The sequence below is a fragment of the Euprymna scolopes genome, chromosome 31, assembly GCF_053919585.1.
Source record: "Euprymna scolopes isolate OS-2025 chromosome 31, ASM5391958v1, whole genome shotgun sequence".
In the NCBI taxonomy this organism is placed as follows: domain Eukaryota; kingdom Metazoa; phylum Mollusca; class Cephalopoda; order Sepiida; family Sepiolidae; genus Euprymna; species Euprymna scolopes.
In genome coordinates this window covers 37,009,660-37,029,637 of record NC_136512.1, presented here as the reverse complement: position 1 = coordinate 37,029,637, position 19,978 = coordinate 37,009,660, and the positions used below count along the sequence as shown (strand labels likewise).

Sequence of the window (19,978 nt, the reverse complement as noted above, 5' to 3'; positions counted from 1 at the left end):
TATTCTAAACACACTAGCTAGAAGGTAAGCCCCTCAAAAGCCTAATAGCAAAGAAAGGGGATACAAGACTTACTGTCTGGTAAGTCTAATTGTTTGTTAGAAAAATATTTTTTTAAATCTTTAAAGATTTGTTGAGTTGCATTCGATAGTGAATGTATATTTAATTTGATCATAACATACGAAACAAAAGACTTTCCCTTGAAGGGGAGATAATACAGCACAAGGGCACTTATAATCAGTAGCAGGCATGATCTTGAATGAGTTCACACTCACATACCTTATACCTCTCTCGCACATTTGGTTTTATCTCAAAGATAATCTATATCAAAACAATTCCCAGAATTATTCCTCGACAGAAAAGGATAATCAGAGCCGAAATCAGAACAGTGCTAAAAAAGGAACACATCAGAATTATTGACAATTTTTGTCGAAGCCAAGAGTGTTCAAAAGTTATTGTAGCAATGTTAGGCATGAAGTCAATATAAAAATTGGTGAGATCACCAAGAGTTCCCCAAACAAAAATTCCGCCCATGGAATCATTAATAAAATTCACAGTCCTTGATTTCGATTCATCCACTGCCATAGAAAATATAAAATCTCAAACGTAATGACAAAGACTAATGCATAATTCATTAACTTGATTTCTCATCTTCATTTAACAATAGAAATGGGTTAGTAAAGAGCAGATTTAAATAGCGTCTTAACAGAGAAAATTTATGCAAAATGTTCAAACATTTCAGACTAAGAAAATGTTATTCAAGTCTATGAGAAGAGAATGATATTTTAATCATACCTATGTTATGAAAAGAGACAGTCCCCAGTAAGTAAGAAAGCAAAACTAGATAAGTTTGAAAATAATATTAGGAATAGAACCCAGTAGACAAGTGTTAAAAGGTAATAGATATTGAAATCCTAGGAAAGCAGAATGATTGTTATTGTTCATGCAAATAGGTAAATATTATTTATGTCAGAGATAGATACTTAATTTATAAATTGCAGTCGATTGTTTGTTCTTTTAGAAATAACTGGATATTAAATATGTCAGTTCAAAGAATGAACCATACTCGTTTTAGAAATAATTAATAAAATATGTTAAAAGAGATACAATTAAATTTAGGAATTTCTTTTGTTTATCAGACGGTGTAGATACATGTGCAAATGGCATAGGTTAATTGAAATGCGATAAAGTCACATTGGTTGACCACACCTCTGACGTCGTAAAGAAAGGAAATTCTCAATATATTGAGATAGGATTCGAAGTTAGATAGAAAGTCAGGCAAACAGTCAATTAGAGACGAGAGTCGGACAACGACTTAGCGAAAGCTGATGCCCTCTTGGAAGCGAGAGGGGGGATGGGGGGGAAGAGGGGACCATGTAGTCGTAAAGGCTTGAATCCCTGACAATCATCATCATTCAGCTGGTATGAATAAAGAATCGTTTAATATTTGTAAACTTGTCTCGTCGTTGTCGTCATTACAACTGAAAGGTAAACGTGTTTTGTCTAATCATCTCTGAATCTCTAAATGAACTTTGTATAACACCCTTCCAAGTGATGTGCCTCCTCCATCATCAGTAATGATTCTCTGCCTCTGATGTAAAAGAACTGCATTACACATTCCCCTCCTTCAATAATGAATATGTGCTATAAATATGAGCTGTGTGTAAAGTATATAAATGAAATCATCCTCTTGTTATGAGTACCTGTTATATAAATTGTCTTCAATATGTACCCCAACTATTCAACATCTCTGAATTTAGTGCCGTGAATCCATGACATTTGCAGAGTTTATATTATTATTAAGACTTAGAATGTTTGCGAGAGTGGTAAAGTTTGTATAAGTATTATTAGGAAGTAAGTCCATGTGCTGGAATGTCGCCATCTTTTTAAATTATGTTCATATGCCGATGCTAATAGCCAGAGGTTAAAGGCGGGTTTAGTTAGCATTCCAAGAAAGAAGTGTTAGTGACGTGCAGTGTGGCAAAGGTTCGTTAGGTATCTTGGCCATCTTGCTAAGAAGTGCAAATGCAATTCTTTAAATAAGTTTTGAGAAAAAGCGTTCAAATCCAGGAGAGATTGTTTTTGATTGGTTAAATCCTGATATAACAAACCAATCGAAATTGAGTATTTGATCCAATTTCAGTTAAGCAAATATCGAATGATTTTAAACGTTGTTATTCTTGCTGGTTTGCTGCTAGTAATACTGCTACATTACAAATAAACTTCAGTCTATTCCAAACTTGTCCACCATATTACACTCATGAATGTCCAACAGTTTTTGTTTTATCGCCCTTGAAGGATAAGTAGATGTAAAAATTGTCAATAACTCTGACAGACTTCTCTTTTGACACTTCCCTGGTGTGGGTTGTGATGGCCCTCTTCAGTTCAAGAATAGTGTGTGGATTATTATTATCATCATTGTCATCATTATTAATTTAACATCCGACCCTGGTGCTACCAGATCAGGATATCTGAAGATATTGGCTTCCTGAGACGAAATGCACCTAACACTGATGCTTTTTGTTTTTCTACTTCCTTTTACAAAACTTAATTATGTTCTGCAAAAACAAGAACAAAAACAACAACCCACCTTTTCTCTCTTTTATTCTTCCCTTTTTCTCTTTCTAACTGATTTCCTAACTTAAAATGTACCAAACATTAATACTGCAACCCTTTTCTCTCTCCCATTACAAAACTCATTCATGTTCTGCAGAGCGGGGAGCAGAAGCGAAAAGATCCACTATAAAACAACCAAACCAAACACTACAAACTAGCGATTGAAGATACAAAAAGCTTGAAGAATAAAAACCTTCTACAAAATAACTGGATGCAACATGAATACTATTTCCAAAATAACTGGATTCGGCATTAAATAACCCGAAAAGGGTTGATATGCTGTAAAACAACCAAACCAAACATCCGACTGCTTTAAGAAATGGACTTTCAAACTAACTGTTGCAATATTTTGGGGCATAATTTTGGTAAACTTGGTATGATCACAAAAATTTGGACGATTATATTTATAGCCAGGGGTACTAGAAACGAATCAAACAGGTGGCAAAATAGTTGTATAAAATATACCGAATCTCTTTGAATTTTTCAGTCATAGCTTTTTGTTTATATACAAGAAGAGAACTACACTCTAAGGACCCTAACTGGATTAATACTACTATTCTTTACCTAAAATTATTTATAATTCAAAGCTTCCCTGACTTGAATGAGTTTTGCTTTCAACAACTGCATTTAATATTTGCAACTGAAGAATTTTTAGATCAGTTTTCTATTACAAGAATGGCTTTCCACTCAATATTAACCTATCTCTACTCAGATCTTTTTATCCCCCTTTTCTGATGTCTATTTTTATCATTTCCTTCCATGTTTCCCTGTGAACTGAACCTGCTACCTCAACTGTTCTACATCTAATAATCCCCCTCCCAAAAACCCTTATCCATTTTTTCTTGAGAAAAGTATACATGGAACATCTTAAACTGCGGCCTACGAAATGCAGACAACATATTCCCTATTGAGAAGATATACAACACAACGTCCAAAGGATATCTTAAACAAAGCAGAAGTGATGACTTACCTTCCGAAGGCTTCTGAATGGCATTGCATGGCGTCATAGAGTGCTGCGATGCCACAGGTGAAAGCCAAGAGGACCAGACCAAACATGCCGCAAAGTTTGAACATGTCCATCAACGTCCGGTAGAAAGAGACCAACATTGTTCCAAATGTTTCATTACAGGGCATGAGAAATGCAATACGGGATACGGACAAAACTATGCCAAGGGAGAAACAAATGTCGGACAACATTTCTGGATCTGGTATCCAGATGGGATCCCATTCAACTGGTTAAAATAATGAACAAATTTTTTTATTAGATTGACAAAAATGACAACCATTTGTTAATGCTGAACAGAAAATAACATTTTGACATTGCTTGGAAGTTTTTGGATTTTTTTTTTTCATGTTTTTTTTTAATGTGTGTGTGTGTGTGTGTGTGTGTGTGTGTGTGTGTATTGTCAACAGCCTCAGAAAGAAGAAAAAGAAGAAAAGATGGCGCAAAAAGAAAAAAAAAGAAGAAAAGGATTAAAGGAATAAGGGGAAAGAATGTAAAAAGACGAAAATATAGAAAGAAGATGAAAAATTAGAAAGAATAAAATGACAACTAAGAAAGAAGAAGCAAAAAGAAAATGATGGAGAAATAAAATGATGAAAAAGTAAAAAAAACTTGAGAATTAAAGGAAGAAAATACTAAAATAAAGAGGGAGAATTTAATAAGAAAGATGAAAGAAAATAACAGAAAAGAAGAAAAAAATGGCCAGCAATAATAGCTACTCATACTACTACTACTACTACTACTACTACTACTACTACTACTACTAGAAGTTCGGAGAGACTTGTTGTCACCCAGACTCCAGGAAACACCACTGGTTGTTGTCAGTGAGCAATCTCTGATAATGACCTGTGTGAAAACTCCTAGTAAGTTGTTGTTGTTGTTGTTGTTGTTGTTGTTGTTGTTGTTGTTGTTGTTGTTAATAATAATAATAATAATAATAATAATAATAATAATAATTCTGATTTCGTTTATGAACGTCTCTCTGGAAAGGGATAGGATTCATTTCCAGAGGATTCCCTTTAATCCCGGCTTCAAACAAGGAGCTTCAAAGATCAAGAGTTTTCCTAAGGATATTGGTAGTACCTATAATTGCAGAGGTTTTAAGGCCGCCTAAACCATCAGGGATTTATAGTTTTTTCAATTGTCCTTCCAGACGACTTGATACTACTCCCAGTGTACCAACTACAACCGGAATTATTTGTGTTTTAACCAAGTGTATACGCCTTATCTCCAAGGCTAATGGAGCATAATTGCTCCACTTCTCATTCTCCTTCTCTCTCACATTCCTGTCCCAGGGTACTGAGAAGTCTACAATCTGTCAGTTTTTGAGACCTTGTCAATAACGACCAAATCCGGACGATTATGTTCCAATTGCTTGGTCGTTATGACACTTTTGTCCCACCATACCTCTACCTTGCCATCCGCACTTGTTCTCACTTCATCAGGCACCTCCTCAAACCATTTTCCAGCACACTTCACCCCGACCCTCTTACACACCTCCCAATATATCCAGTCCCATGCGATCGTGTCTTTTGCGGTACTCTCTCTGGGCCAGTCCACTACACTCTGCTGCAAGGTGCGCAATTGAATATGAGGTCTTACCACAAATCCACCATTCTGCAGCAATTTCCTCTCCTAGAACCACTTTTTTGAACAATCGTGTTCCTAATGCCTGCTCTTGTGCTGCACAAACAAAAGCTTCAGTACTCTTAGCCAGATACCCAGCTCTAAGCCAGTGCCATGATCTTTCAACAGCCACTTCTGCTATATCCTGGAAGAACCTTCCATGCATTTTCTTCCTAGCCAGTTCCTCTGCCCTTTCTCTATCCATACGTTTCACATAATCAGCCTTGGTCTCACATACCTCCACTTCATTGACCACAACGTTAAGCATCAACTCTAACCACATGCTCTTTCAACGACATCTCCTCAGTTCTAACACAATCTTTTACACTTTTCAATCCTCTCCCACCATCTTTCCTCTTTTGATACAGCCTTGCTATGCTACTTCGAATGTGAAATATACCAAACATTGCTAAAACTTTTCTTGTTTTGATATCCATGGCATGCAAATCTTTGTCAGACCATTCTAAAATTCCCGCACTGTATCTCAAAACACTGACTGCCCATTCATTTACTGCTTTCATTAGATTTCCTCCATACAGTTTCGAATTTGCAATTAGTTTCACTCTTCTAAGATACTCCTTCCTGACTTTTTCTTTCATTTCTCTGTTCATGATACCTACACCCTCCAGCACTCCTAAATACTTATATCCTGTATCTTCTATTTCTTTCATGATTTCTCCATTTGGCAGCACTATTCCATTCGAATGAACCTTTACTCCACTTTTCATCACCAGCACCGCACATTTACTAGTCCCAAATTCCATCCCAATGTCTTCTGAGTATGTCCCCACAAGTTCTACCAGTCTCTCCATTTCGTTTTCATTTCTACCGAATATTTTCAAATAATCCATAAACATTAGATGGTTGAGGCGTCTGTCACCAGATCCAAAGTTATACCCCAGTTTTTCTCTCTTCAAGAGAATGCTCAGTGGCATCATTATCATTACAAAAAGAAGTGGCGATAACGAATCTCCTTGAAATATCCCACCTTTTATGCCAACCTGCCTCATCTCCTCTCTGTTTGCTGTCAGCACCGGTTTCCATTGAGCCATACTTGTCTCCAAAAGCCCTACCACATTCTCAGCAACCTTCATCATCAACAGTATTCCATGTATTCATAAATGAGGAACCATGTCACTGGGATATCTGATTTTTTTTTTTTTTTTTTTTTTTTTTACACAGTGATCACCACTTATCAAGGCCCGGAAGCCACTCAGCGATAAGGGTTTAATAGTACGAATATGTTTTTATTTTGTTGCAATTAATAAACATTTTAGAGTTGAAATCTCAATAAAGTCCATCAAATAATATAAGTGAGTGCAATGCGAGCAGAGCATATAAAGAAGTGTTCCTGCTAAGTAAGACAACATCTTCATAAGATACACAACTGATGACTGCCTGAGTGATAAAATGGGCAGAACAAAATAAATCTGCTCAATTCTAACCAAGTTACTAGGACCAACTTCAAACAATACAAACTTCATCTAAGAATAATGAAGTGTATAAGTATCAACAATTACGCATCAAAAATATTTTTATCTATATATATATAAAAGTGAAAGTGTCTGTGTATCTGTGTGTATGTGTGTCTGTGTACATTTTCCTACACAATAACTCTGTCAATTTTAAGTCTAAAGACTCGAAATTTGATATTTACCTCTGCACTCAATGTTTAAAAAGGAAGTGTCCTCTATAGTATCAGATCTGACCGAATGGTTAATTGTAGGCATAGACCAATTCATACCATCCAAAAAATTCCAACAAAAACCTAACAGCCAGCCATAGTTCTCCCCAGAATGTGCTGCTGCTATCGCGCACAGAAATCACTTTTTTCCATAGCTACCAACGTAATAGATGCACTGAGACTAAAGTTGCTTTCAGGACTGCCAGCAACCACTGTAAAAGAGTAATAAAAAATGCAAGAGAGCTATATGCCCATCTGTTAAATCCAAGGTAGCTGATCAGCGGCTTGGTTCCCACCAGTTTTGGCAAATAACAAATAGGATCCTGAACAGAAGTGTGCGTTCTATCCCAACCATTATCAATGGACCAGAGGTCATCTCGTCAGCGTCAGACAAAGCCAAACTATTTGCCAAGAACTTTGCAGCTAATTCTACCCTATGCGACGAAGGCCATCAACTCCCCATATTTCCTCCTATAACACAGAACAAGAAGCTAGGTAACATACAAATATCCGTGCAGGAGGTCGCCAAGCTAATCAAGAACCTTGATTCCAGTAAAGCAACTGGCCCTGATGGCATCCCAATTATAGTGTTAAAAAAGCTTCAACCAGAACTTGCTCCCATACTTACGAAACTATTTAAGTGCTGCCTTAAGGAGACGTGATTTCCGACTCCCTGGAAGACCTCATCAGTTTGCCCTGTATTTAAGAATTCAGGTGATAAGTCATCTCCCTCTCAGTACAGACCAATAAGTCTCCTGTGTGTTATGAGTAAGTTGCTGGAATCCATATTAAATAGAGAAGTAGTCAACCACCTCAGCAGGAATAACCTTCTTAGTGACACACAATATGGTTTCCGCTCTGCAAGATCTACCGCAGATGTGCTGACGGTTATATCCCACAGGATTAGTGAATCTCTTGACAAAGGCTTCCTTTCTAGGGCAATTGCTCTTGACATATCAAAGGCCTTCGACAAGGTATGGCATAAGGGTCTACTTCACAAGATTTCCAGCTATGGTATAACTGGAAATGTTTTCTCAATCATTAAATCATTTCTCTCCGATAGGCTCATAAGAGTAGTGGTAGATGGACAAAAATCGAAGGCCTGTAATATAAATGCTGGAGTCCCTCAGGGGTCAATCCTGGGCCCAACTCTCTTCCTGCTCTACATCAATGACCTCCCTAAACACATACTTAAATCATTCGTTGACATCTATGCTGATGACACGACCATCAAAGGCTGTAAATGATAAAGTTCTCTCTGATTCTCTCTCCTCTGATCTTGAGCGCGTGGTTCAGTGGGGGAAGATGTGGCTGGTTACCTTTAATGCATCCAAAACCAAACTCCTATCCTTACATCATCAACGCTCTGATCCCCAGCTGGCATCAATTGCGATGGATGGCTCTCGTCTGGGTGAGGCCCTGTGTTTTGACAAGCTTCTGGATTTGACCTTTACTCCTGATCTGAAATGGAACACGTACATCAAGTCTGTTGCCATGGTCGCTGGAAAGATGGTGGGATCCTTCTACCGCTCCAGAAGATATCTCACTACTGATGCAATTGTCTATCTATATAAAAGCCAAGTACGTCCAAGGATGGAATACTGTTGCCATATCTGGGCAGGAGCTGCTAAAAACAGCCTATCCTGCCTTGACAGAGTAAAAGATAGACTTCGTGGCTTAGTGGGGGATACCCTTTTTCTCTACCCAGCAACCTCTCTCCCACAGAAGAGACGTTGCGAGCCTATCCTTGTTTTATCGTTATTTCCATGGCAGGTGCTCATCTGAACTCCAATCTCTGGTCCCCCCTCGCCAATCTTTCACGAAAAACACCCGTCTACTGAATCCACTGTGAAAAATTTCCCCCACTCTATATCTGTGCCTAAATCAAAACGCGGATTCCATGAACAAAGCTTCTTTCTTAGAACTGCACGCTTGTGGAACTCTGTTCCGTCTGCCTGCTTCCCACCGGACTACAACTTGGATGTCTTCAAGTCCAATGTTAACAAATTCCTAATGAACCGCCCCCTTAAGTAAGCACTTCATCAAATCTCCACACTAACGTAATGTACTTGCAATAACCCTTATCCCTGAGTGGCTTCCGGGCCTTGATAAGTGGTGATCACTGTGTAAAAAAAAAAAAATAAAATAAAAAAAAATAAGCCTTTCTGTAATCGATCCATGCTACGCTCAGATTTCTCTTCTTCTTCGCATCCTGCATTATTGCTTTATCAATTAGTAGTTGCTCTTTAGTGATAATAGCAACAGTAATATCGGTAGCAATAATATTAACAGCAAAAACAACAATAGCAATGATAGCAAAAAGCAGCACCTACCATTACAGCTACAGTAATAGTAAAAAATAATAATAAAATATCACCATTACAACCACCACCACCACTACCACTACTAGTAATAATATTAGTGGTAATAGTAATAACCAATAAAGTAAATTTGTTTTTTTTTTGAATAATAATAACAAAAATAATGATAATGATAATAATAATGATAATGATAATAACAAAAATAAAAATAATAATAATAATAAGTAGAAGAACAATAATAATAATAATAATAATAATAATAACAATAACAATAATAATAATAATAATAATAATAATAATAATAATAATAATAATAATAATAATAATAATAATAATTTCAGTTAGAAAAGCTTACTTTGTTCGTTTTTCGTTTTGTTTTTTTAACTCCTCTGCCGATGTTGCTTTTGGTCAGAAAAATGTACACAAAAACAGAAACATAAAACATTGCTGCTCAAATTCCAGTGAAGACCAATTGCCGCTGCCAACGAGAAATCAATGGCAAGCAGCTGTTGCGATAATGCAAATTTATTTGCAAAATACTATCGCAAAAAGGTGTAGAGTACTGGAAATCTGGGGAGACTTGTCGTCACTCAGCTTCCAGGGAACACCACAGGCTGTTTTCAAGGAGAGATCTTTGGTAACCTGTGTGAAAGCTCCTTGTGAGATAATAATAATAATAATAATAATAATAATAATAATAATAATAATAAGAAGAAGAAGAAGAAGAAGAAGAAGAAGAAGAAGAAGAAATAAAGAAAATAACTTAGAAATAAAAAAAAAAACTGAAAGAAAGAATAGAATTGAGCCTCGTGCCTCACCAATGAAATCATAATCTCTTTTGATGTCACAGAAAGAATAGTCGCTTTTGGGATTGTAGTCACAAATTGGTAGGCTGTATGTGACGTTTACTTTATCGATAATGACTGTGTGTCGTTCTTGGATGACACGTTTCAATTTCAGAGCGACCACTAAATCAAGGATAGCTGAACAGAGGAGGAGGCTTAGCATGCACGAGTCGACCACGTTCCAGATTGACGAAAAATAAGCCACTGCTCCGGCTTCGTACAATTGTTTCGATTCTTCCCAAATCATTCCTGAACAGTAAAAACGAAACATTTCAATACAGATCAATTAAAACGGAAATAGATTTTAATTTAAACAAAAAAAAATCGGCGATCACGCATATTAACCTTCTCGGGCCTAAATAGAAAGCCGTTCTACTAAAGTCACGTGACCTGCTGACGTCATAGAATAAAAGGCAATGGCCACGGTTAGACTATAAACGACTATTACGAGGATAGTCATTTTCTGTTTCAATTCTCAAGGTAATTGCCTAAGGATTTATAAAACTGGCCCAAAAGTGACTGCATTTTATTTTACGAAAGATAAAGAATTATTTTACATTTGAACAGGTGTAATTAAAAGGGGGTATTTTTGCTGTGGAAAATACTGTCTTGAAATTTTGTTTTTAGGAATAATTTTATAAATCCCTTTTCTTTGAAAATTAAAATAGAATATGACTATCTTCGTAATAGTCGTCTAACCGTGGCCATTGTACTTTGCTCTGTGATGTTAGCAAGTAACGTGATTTTATTGGAATGCCATTCTATTTATGTAGGCCATGCTCGAATAGGTTACTATGCGTGATCATCACAAAATCTGGTGCTTATCAAGTTTTACCTCAATATTAAAAAATTGCACAAAAACTTTATTCTGTACCTACCTGTTAGGTTAAACAAAGACTGTACACCAACATTAACATTCATCCAGTATTTTTGTTTTTAAAAGTTAAATCCCGTGCAAAGCTGAGAATCCATTTTGAATATGGGGAGGAGTGTGATTTTTGATTTTATTTATTTATTATTTTTTATTTTCATTCATTTCTCCAAGAGCGTGTTGTCTCATCATTTCCTCGTAGCCTTTGTTGTCTGATCCCACCTTCGCATTGAAATCCCCCATCAGGATGCTGATGTCTTTGTCCTTCAGCTTGTCTAAAACTGCCTGTAGTCAGTTGTAGAACTGATCTTTGCCTTCGTCGTCATGATCATTGGTGGGTGCGTAGCGTTGGATCACATTCATCTTGATGTTCTCCTTCTTCCTCATGAAGGATGCTGTTATTGTCCTTGAGCCGTGCGCTTCCTACTCTGTCAAAACTTTCTGTGCTGTTTTGAAAGCATTATTGCTATGCCTTCCGTGTGTACTGCATTCTCTTTTTCATGTCATGAGTACACCAAGAGTTCGTCGGTAGCCAGTCTTGTTTGTCCGGCCTGCAGTCACCTCGTCTCACTCAATCCTAGCAGGGCGATGTTGTATCGATGCATTTTTGCTGACACTTTTGCTGCCTTCCCTGCTTCATACATGGTCTTGTAATTGTCTAGTTTCTTAAATGTGCATTTAACGTTTATTGATCGTCTCTAGTGTTAATGTGTGTGTATATTTTTACAACCGTGTATATAACAACTATGGACAATGAAACTCTTTACCAAAGGGACGGATAACATTGTCGTGGGGACACGAGCAAAAGATAGTATCTTTTCAAAGTTTCTTTCCTTTTTCCTAAAATTAAAACTGCTTTTCGTTCGACAAGCGAAACGCCAAGATGTGAATTATATTTGGATATAATCATTTAATTCCATGATTAGTCCCTTTATCTTCAGTTAGGTATCATTAGAACAAGTGTACGTTTTTCTATTATTTTTCTGGTACAAAAATAATGTTTTTTGACTTGAACGTCAAAAAACATTATTTTTTGTACCAACCTAATATTTTGCGAGCGTCAAGTCAAAACTCTGGAGCACAAGGTCCCCATCTGTTTGCTAACACGTTGAATATCGAACGAATCTCTCCTCATTGCTCATGTATATATCTATCTAAATCTTTTCTTTCTTTGGTTTTCTGACGTCACGAATAAATCATCTTTACTGTTTATCTAAATTCCTGTTTATGTTAGTTATGAAAACTGAAATTTCTTTTAACCAAATTAACATTCTAGGTACATGTTTTAAGATATATATCTTTTCACCAACATTCTAGATACATGTTTTAAGATATATATCTTTTCACCAACCTTCTAGGTACATGTTTTAAGATATATATCTTTTCAACAACATTCTAGATACATGTTTTAAGATATATATCTTTTCACCAACATTCTAAGTACATGTTTTAAGATATATATCTTTTCACCAACATTCTAAGTACATGTTTTAAGATATATATCTTTTCACCAACATTCTAAGTACATGTTTTAAGATATATATCTTTTCACCAACATTCTAAGTACATGTTTTAAGATATATATCTTTTCAACAACATTCTAGGTACATGTTTTAAGATATATATCTTTTCACCAACATTCTAGGTACATGTTTTAAGATACATATATATTTTCACCAACATTCTAAGTACATATTTTAAGATATATATCTTTTCACCAACATTCTAGGTACATGTTTCAAGATATATATCTTTTCACCAACATTCTAAGTACATGTTTTAAGATATATATCTTTTCAACAACATTCTAGGTACATGTTTTAAGATATATATCTTTTCACCAACATTCTAGGTACATGTTTTAAGATATATATCTTTTCACCAACATTCTAAGTACATGTTTTAAGATATATATCTTTTCAACAACATTCTAGGTACATGTTTTAAGATATATATCTTTTCACCAACATTCGAAGTACATGTTTTAAGATATATATCTTTTCACCAACATTCTAAGTACATGTTTTAAGATATATATCTTTTCAACAATATTCTAGGTACATGTTTTAGGATATATATCTTTACACCAACATTCTAGGTACTTGTTTTAAGATATATATCTTTTCACCAACATTCTAGGTACATGTTTTAAGATATATATCTTTTCACCAACATTCTAAGTACATATTTTAAGATATATATCTTTTCACCAACATTCTAAGTACATGTTTTAAGATATATATCTTTTCACCAACATTCTAGGTACATGTTTTAAGATATATATCTTTTCACCAAAGTTCTAAGTACATGTTTTAAGATATATGTCTTTTCACCAACATTCTACGTACATGTTTTAAGATATATATCTTTTCACCAACATTCTAAGTACATGTTTTAAGATATATATCTTTTCACCAACATTCTAAGTACATGTTTTAAGATATATATCTTTTCACCAACATTCTAAGTACATGTTTTAAGATATATATCTTTTCACCAACATTCTAGGTACATGTTTAAAGATATATATCTTTTCACCAACATTCTAGGTACATGTTTTAAGATATATATCTTTTCACCAACATTCTAAGTACATGTTTTAAGATATATATCTTTTCACTAACATTCTAAGTACATGTTTTAAGATATATATCTTTTCACCAACATTCTAGGTACATGTTTTAAGATATATATCTTTTCATCAACATTCTAAGTACATGTTTTAAGATATATATCTTTTCACCAACATTCTAGGTACATGTTTTAAGATATATATCTTTTCACCAACATTCTAGGTACATGTTTTAAGATATATATCTTTTCATCAACATTCTAAGTACATGTTTTAAGATATATATCTTTTCACCAACATTCTAAGTACATGTTTTAAGATATATATCTTTTCACCAACATTCTAGGTACTTGTTTTAAGATATATATCTTTTCACCAACATTCTAAGTACATGTTTTAAGATATATATCTTTTCACCAACATTCTAAGTACATGTTTTAAGATATATATCTTTTCAACAACATTCTAAGTACATGTTTTAAGATATATATCTTTTCACCAACATTCTAGGTACTTGTTTTAAGATATATATCTTTTCACCAACATTCTAAGTACATGTTTTAAGATATATATCTTTTCAACAACATTCTAGGTACATGTTTTAAGATATATATCTTTTCACTAACATTCTAAGTACATGTTTAAAGATATATATCTTTTCAACAACATTCTGGGTACATGTTTTAAGATATATATCTTTTACACAACATTCGAAGTACATGTTTTAAGATATATATTTTTTCAACAACATTCTAAGTACATGTTTTAAGATATACATCTTTTCACCAACATTCTAAGTACATGTTTTAAGATATATATCTTTTCACCAACATTCTAGGTACATGTTTTAAGATATATATCTTTTCACCAACATTCTAAGTACATGTTTTAAGATATATATCTTTTCAACAACATTTTAGGTACATGTTTTAAGATATATATCTTTTCAACAACATTCTAGGGACATGTTTTAAGATATATATCTTTTCACCAACATTCTAAGTACATGTTTTAATATATATATCTTTTCAACAAAATTCTAGGTACATGTTTTAAGATATATATCTTTTCAACAACATTCTAGGTACATGTTTTAAGATATATATCTTTTCACCAAAATTCTAAGTACATGTTTTAAGATATATATCTTTTCACCAACATTCTAAGTACATGTTTTAAGATATATATCTTTTCAACAACATTCTAGGTACATGTTTTTTAGATATATATCTTTTCACCAACATTCTAAGTACATGTTTTAAGATATATATCTTTTCACCAACATTCTAGGTACATGTTTTAAGATATATATCTTTTCACCAACATTCTAAGTACATGTTTTAAGATATATATCTTTTCAACACCATTCTAGGTACATGTTTTAAGATATATATCTTTTCACCAACATTCTAAGTACATGTTTTAAGATATATATCTTTTCACCAACATTCTAAGTACATGTTTTAAGATATATATCTTTTCATCAACATTCTAAGTACATGTTTTAAGATATATATCTTTTCACAAACATTCTAGGTACATGTTTTAAGATATATATCTTTTCAACAACATTCTAAGTACATGTTTTAAGATATATATCTTTTCACCAACATTCTAGGAACATGTTTTAAGATATATATCTTTTCACCAACATTCTAAGTACATGTTTTAAGATGTATATCTTTTCACCAACATTCTAAGTACATGTTTTAAGATATATATCTTTTCACCAACATTCTAAGTACATGTTTTAAGATATATATCTTTTCACCAACATTCTAGGTACATGTTTTAAGATATATATCTTTTCAACAACATTCTAGGTACATGTTTTAAGATACATATATATTTTCACCAACATTCTAAGTACATGTTTTAAGATATATATCTTTTCACCAAGATTCTAGGTACATGTTTTAAGATATATATCTTTTCACCAACATTCTAAGTACATGTTTTAAGATATATATCTTTTCAACAACATTCTAGGTACATGTTTTAAGATATATATCTTTTCACCAACATTCTAAGTACATGTTTTAAGATATATATCTTTTCAACAACATTCTAGGTACATGTTTAAAGATATATATCTTTTCACCAACATTCTAAGTACATGCTTTAAGATATATATCTTTTCAACAACATTCTAGGTAAATGTTTTAAGATATATATCTTTTCACCAACATTCTAAGTACATGTTTTAAGATATATATCTTTTCAACAACATTCTAGGTACATGTTTAAAGATATATATCTTTTCACCAACATTCTAAGTACATGTTTTAAGATGTATATCTTTTCACCAACATTCTAAGTACATGTTTTAAGATATATATCTTTTCACCAACATTCTAAGTACATGTTTTAAGATATATATCTTTTCACCAACATTCTAGGTACATGTTTTAAGATATATATCTTTTCACCATCATTCTAGGTACATGTTTTAAGATACATATATATTTTCACCAACATTCTAAGTACATGTTTTAAGATATATATCTTTTCACCAAGATTCTAGGTACATGTTTTAAGATATATATCTTTTCACCAACATTCTAAGTACATGTTTTAAGATATATATCTTTTCAACAACATTCTAGGTACATGTTTTAAGATATATATCTTTTCACCAACATTCTAAGTACATGTTTTAAGATATATATCTTTTCAACAACATTCTAGGTACATGTTTTAAGATATATATCTTTTCACCAACATTCTAAGTACATGTTTAAAGATATATATCTTTTCACCAACATTCTAAGTACATGTTTTAAGATATATATCTTTTCAACAACATTCTAGGTACATGTTTTAAGATATATATCTTTTCACCAACATTCTAAGTACATGTTTTAAGATATATATCTTTTCAACAACATTCTAGGTACATGTTTTAAGATATATATCTTTTCACCAACATTCTAAGTACATGTTTTAAGATATATATCTTTTAAACAATATTCTAGGTACATGTTTTAGGATATATATCTTTTCACCAACATTCTAGGTACTTGTTTTAAGATATATATCTTTTCACCAACATTCTAGGTACATGTTTTAAGATATATATCTTTTCACCAACATTCTAAGTACATGTTTTAAGATATATATCTTTTCACCAACATTCTAAGTACATGTTTTAAGATATATATCTTTTCACCAACATTCTAGGTACATGTTTTAAGATATATATCTTTTCACCAACATTCTAAGTACATGTTTTAAGATATATATCTTTTCACCAACATTCTACGTACATGTTTTAAGATATATATCTTTTCACCAACATTCTAAGTACATGTTTTAAGATATATATCTTTTCACCAACATTCTAAGTACATTTTTTAAGATATATATCTTTTCACCAACATTCTACGTACATGTTTTAAGATATATATCTTTTCACCAACATTCTAGGTACATGTTTTAAGATATATATCTTTTCACCAACATTCTAGGTACATGTTTTAAGATATATATCTTTTCACCAACATTCTAAGTACATGTTTTAAGATATATATCTTTTCACCAACATTCTAAGTACATGTTTTAAGATATATATCTTTTCACCAACATTCTAGGTACATGTTTTAAGATATATATCTTTTCATCAACATTCTAAGTACATGTTTTAAGATATATATCTTTTCACCAACATTCTAGGTACATGTTTTAAGATATATATCTTTTCACCAATCTTCTAGGTACATGTTTTAAGATATATATCTTTTCATCAACATTCTAAGTACATGTTTTAAGATATATATCTTTTCACCAACATTCTAAGTACATGTTTTAAGATATATATCTTTTCACCAACATTCTAGGTACTTGTTTTTAGATATATATCTTTTCACCAACATTCTAAGTACATGTTTTAAGATATATATCTTTTCACCAACATTCTAAGTACATGTTTTAAGATATATATCTTTTCAACAACATTCTAAGTACATGTTTTAAGATATATATCTTTTCACCAACATTCTAGGTACTTGTTTTAAGATATATATCTTTTCACCAACATTCTAAGTACATGTTTTAAGATATATATCTTTTCAACAACATTCTATGTACATGTTTTAAGATATATATCTTTTCACTAACATTCTAAGTACATGTTTTAAGATATATATCTTTTCAACAACATTCTGGGTACATGTTTTAAGATATATATCTTTTACACAACATTCGAAGTACATGTTTTAAGATATATATCTTTTCACCAACATTCTAAGTACATGTTTTAAGATATATATCTTTTCACCAACATTCTAAGTACATGTTTTAAGATATATATCTTTTCACAAACATTCTAGGTACATGTTTTAAGATATATATCTTTTCAACAACATTCTAAGTACATGTTTTAAGATATATATCTTTTCACCAACATTCTAGGAACATGTTTTAAGATATATATCTTTTCACCAACATTCTAAGTACATGTTTTAAGATGTATATCTTTTCACCAACATTCTAAGTACATGTTTAAAGATATATATCTTTTCACCAACATTCTAAGTACATGTTTTAAGATATATATCTTTTCACCAACATTCTAGGTACATGTTTTAAGATATATATCTTTTCAACAACATTCTAGGTACATGTTTTAAGATATATATATATTTTCACCAACATTCTAAGTACATGTTTTAAGATATATATCTTTTCACCAAGATTCTAGGTACATGTTTTAAGATATATATCTTTTCACCAACATTCTAAGTACATGTTTTAAGATATATATCTTTTCAACAACATTCTAGGTACATGTTTTAAGATATATATCTTTTCACCAACATTCTAAGTACATGTTTTAAGATATATATCTTTTCACCAACATTCTAGGTACATGTTTTAAGATATATATCTTTTCACCAACATTCTAAGTACATGTTTAAAGATATATATCTTTTCACCAACATTCTAAGTACATGCTTTAAGATATATATCTTTTCAACAACATTCTAGGTACATGTTTTAAGATATATATCTTTTCACCAACATTCTAAGTACATGTTTTTTAAGATATATATCTTTTCAACAACATTCTAGGTACATGTTTAAAGATATATATCTTTTCACCAACATTCTAAGTACATGTTTTAAGATGTATATCTTTTCACCAACATTCTAAGTACATGTTTTAAGATATATATCTTTTCACCAACATTCTAAGTACATGTTTTAAGATATATATCTTTTCACCAACATTCTAGGTACATGTTTTAAGATATATATCTTTTCACCATCATTCTAGGTACATGTTTTAAGATACATATATATTTTCACCAACATTCTAAGTACATGTTTTAAGATATATATCTTTTCACCAAGATTCTAGGTACATGTTTTAAGATATATATCTTTTCACCAACATTCTAAGTACATGTTTTAAGATATATATCTTTCAACAACATTCTAGGTACATGTTTTAAGATATATATCTTTTCACCAACATTCTAAGTACATGTTTTAAGATATATATCTTTTCAACAACATTCTAGGTACATGTTTTAAGATATATATCTTTTCACCAACATTCTAAGTACATGTTTAAAGATATATATCTTTTCACCAACATTCTAAGTACATGCTTTAAGATATATATCTTTTCAACAACATTCTAGGTACATGTTTTAAGATATATATCTTTTCACCAACATTCTAAGTACATGTTTTAAGATATATATCTTTTCAACAACATTCTAGGTACATGTTTAAAGATATATATCTTTTCACCAACATTCTAGGTACATGTTTTAAGATATATATCTTTTCAACAATATTCTAGGTACATGTTTTAGGATATATATCTTTTCACCAACATTCTAGGTACTTGTTTTAAGATATATATCTGTTCACCAACATTCTAGGTACATGTTTTAAGATATATATCTTTTCACCAACATTCTAAGTACATGTTTTAAGATATATATCTTTTCACCAACATTCTAAGTACATGTTTTAAGATATATATCTTTTCACCAACATTCTAGGTACATGTTTTAAGATATATATCTTTTCACCAACATTCTAGGTACATGTTTTAAGATATATATCTTTTCACCAACATTCTAAGTACATGTTTTAAGATATATATCTTTTCACCAACATTCTAAGTACATGTTTTAAGATATATATCTTTTCACTAACATTCTAGGTACATGTTTTAAGATATATATCTTTTCATCAACATTCTAAGTACATGTTTTAAAATATATATCTTTTCACCAACATTCTAGGTACATGTTTTAAGATATATATCTTTTCACCAACATTCTAGGTACATGTTTTAAGATATATATCTTTTCATCAACATTCTAAGTACATGTTTTAAGATATATATCTTTTCACCAACATTCTAAGTACATGTTTTAAGATATATATCTTTTCACCAACATTCTAGGTACTTGTTTTTAGATAT

General features: G+C 32.1%; 1 protein-coding gene across 2 annotated transcripts in view; it reads right to left on the bottom strand.

Annotated features, from left to right (window-relative positions):
- The window catches only part of LOC145255696 (short transient receptor potential channel 7-like), a 267,600-nt gene that overhangs the window by 33,472 nt on the left and 214,150 nt on the right, over positions 1-19,978 (bottom strand). For both annotated transcript variants that reach the window (XM_080114270.1, XM_080114271.1), the window contains exons 7-8: positions 10,067-10,342; positions 3,585-3,846 (exon numbers count right to left, since the gene is read on the bottom strand). In XM_080114270.1, the coding sequence (XP_079970396.1) occupies positions 3,585-3,846; positions 10,067-10,342 (538 nt within the window). The remainder of the gene's footprint in view (positions 1-3,584; positions 3,847-10,066; positions 10,343-19,978) is intronic.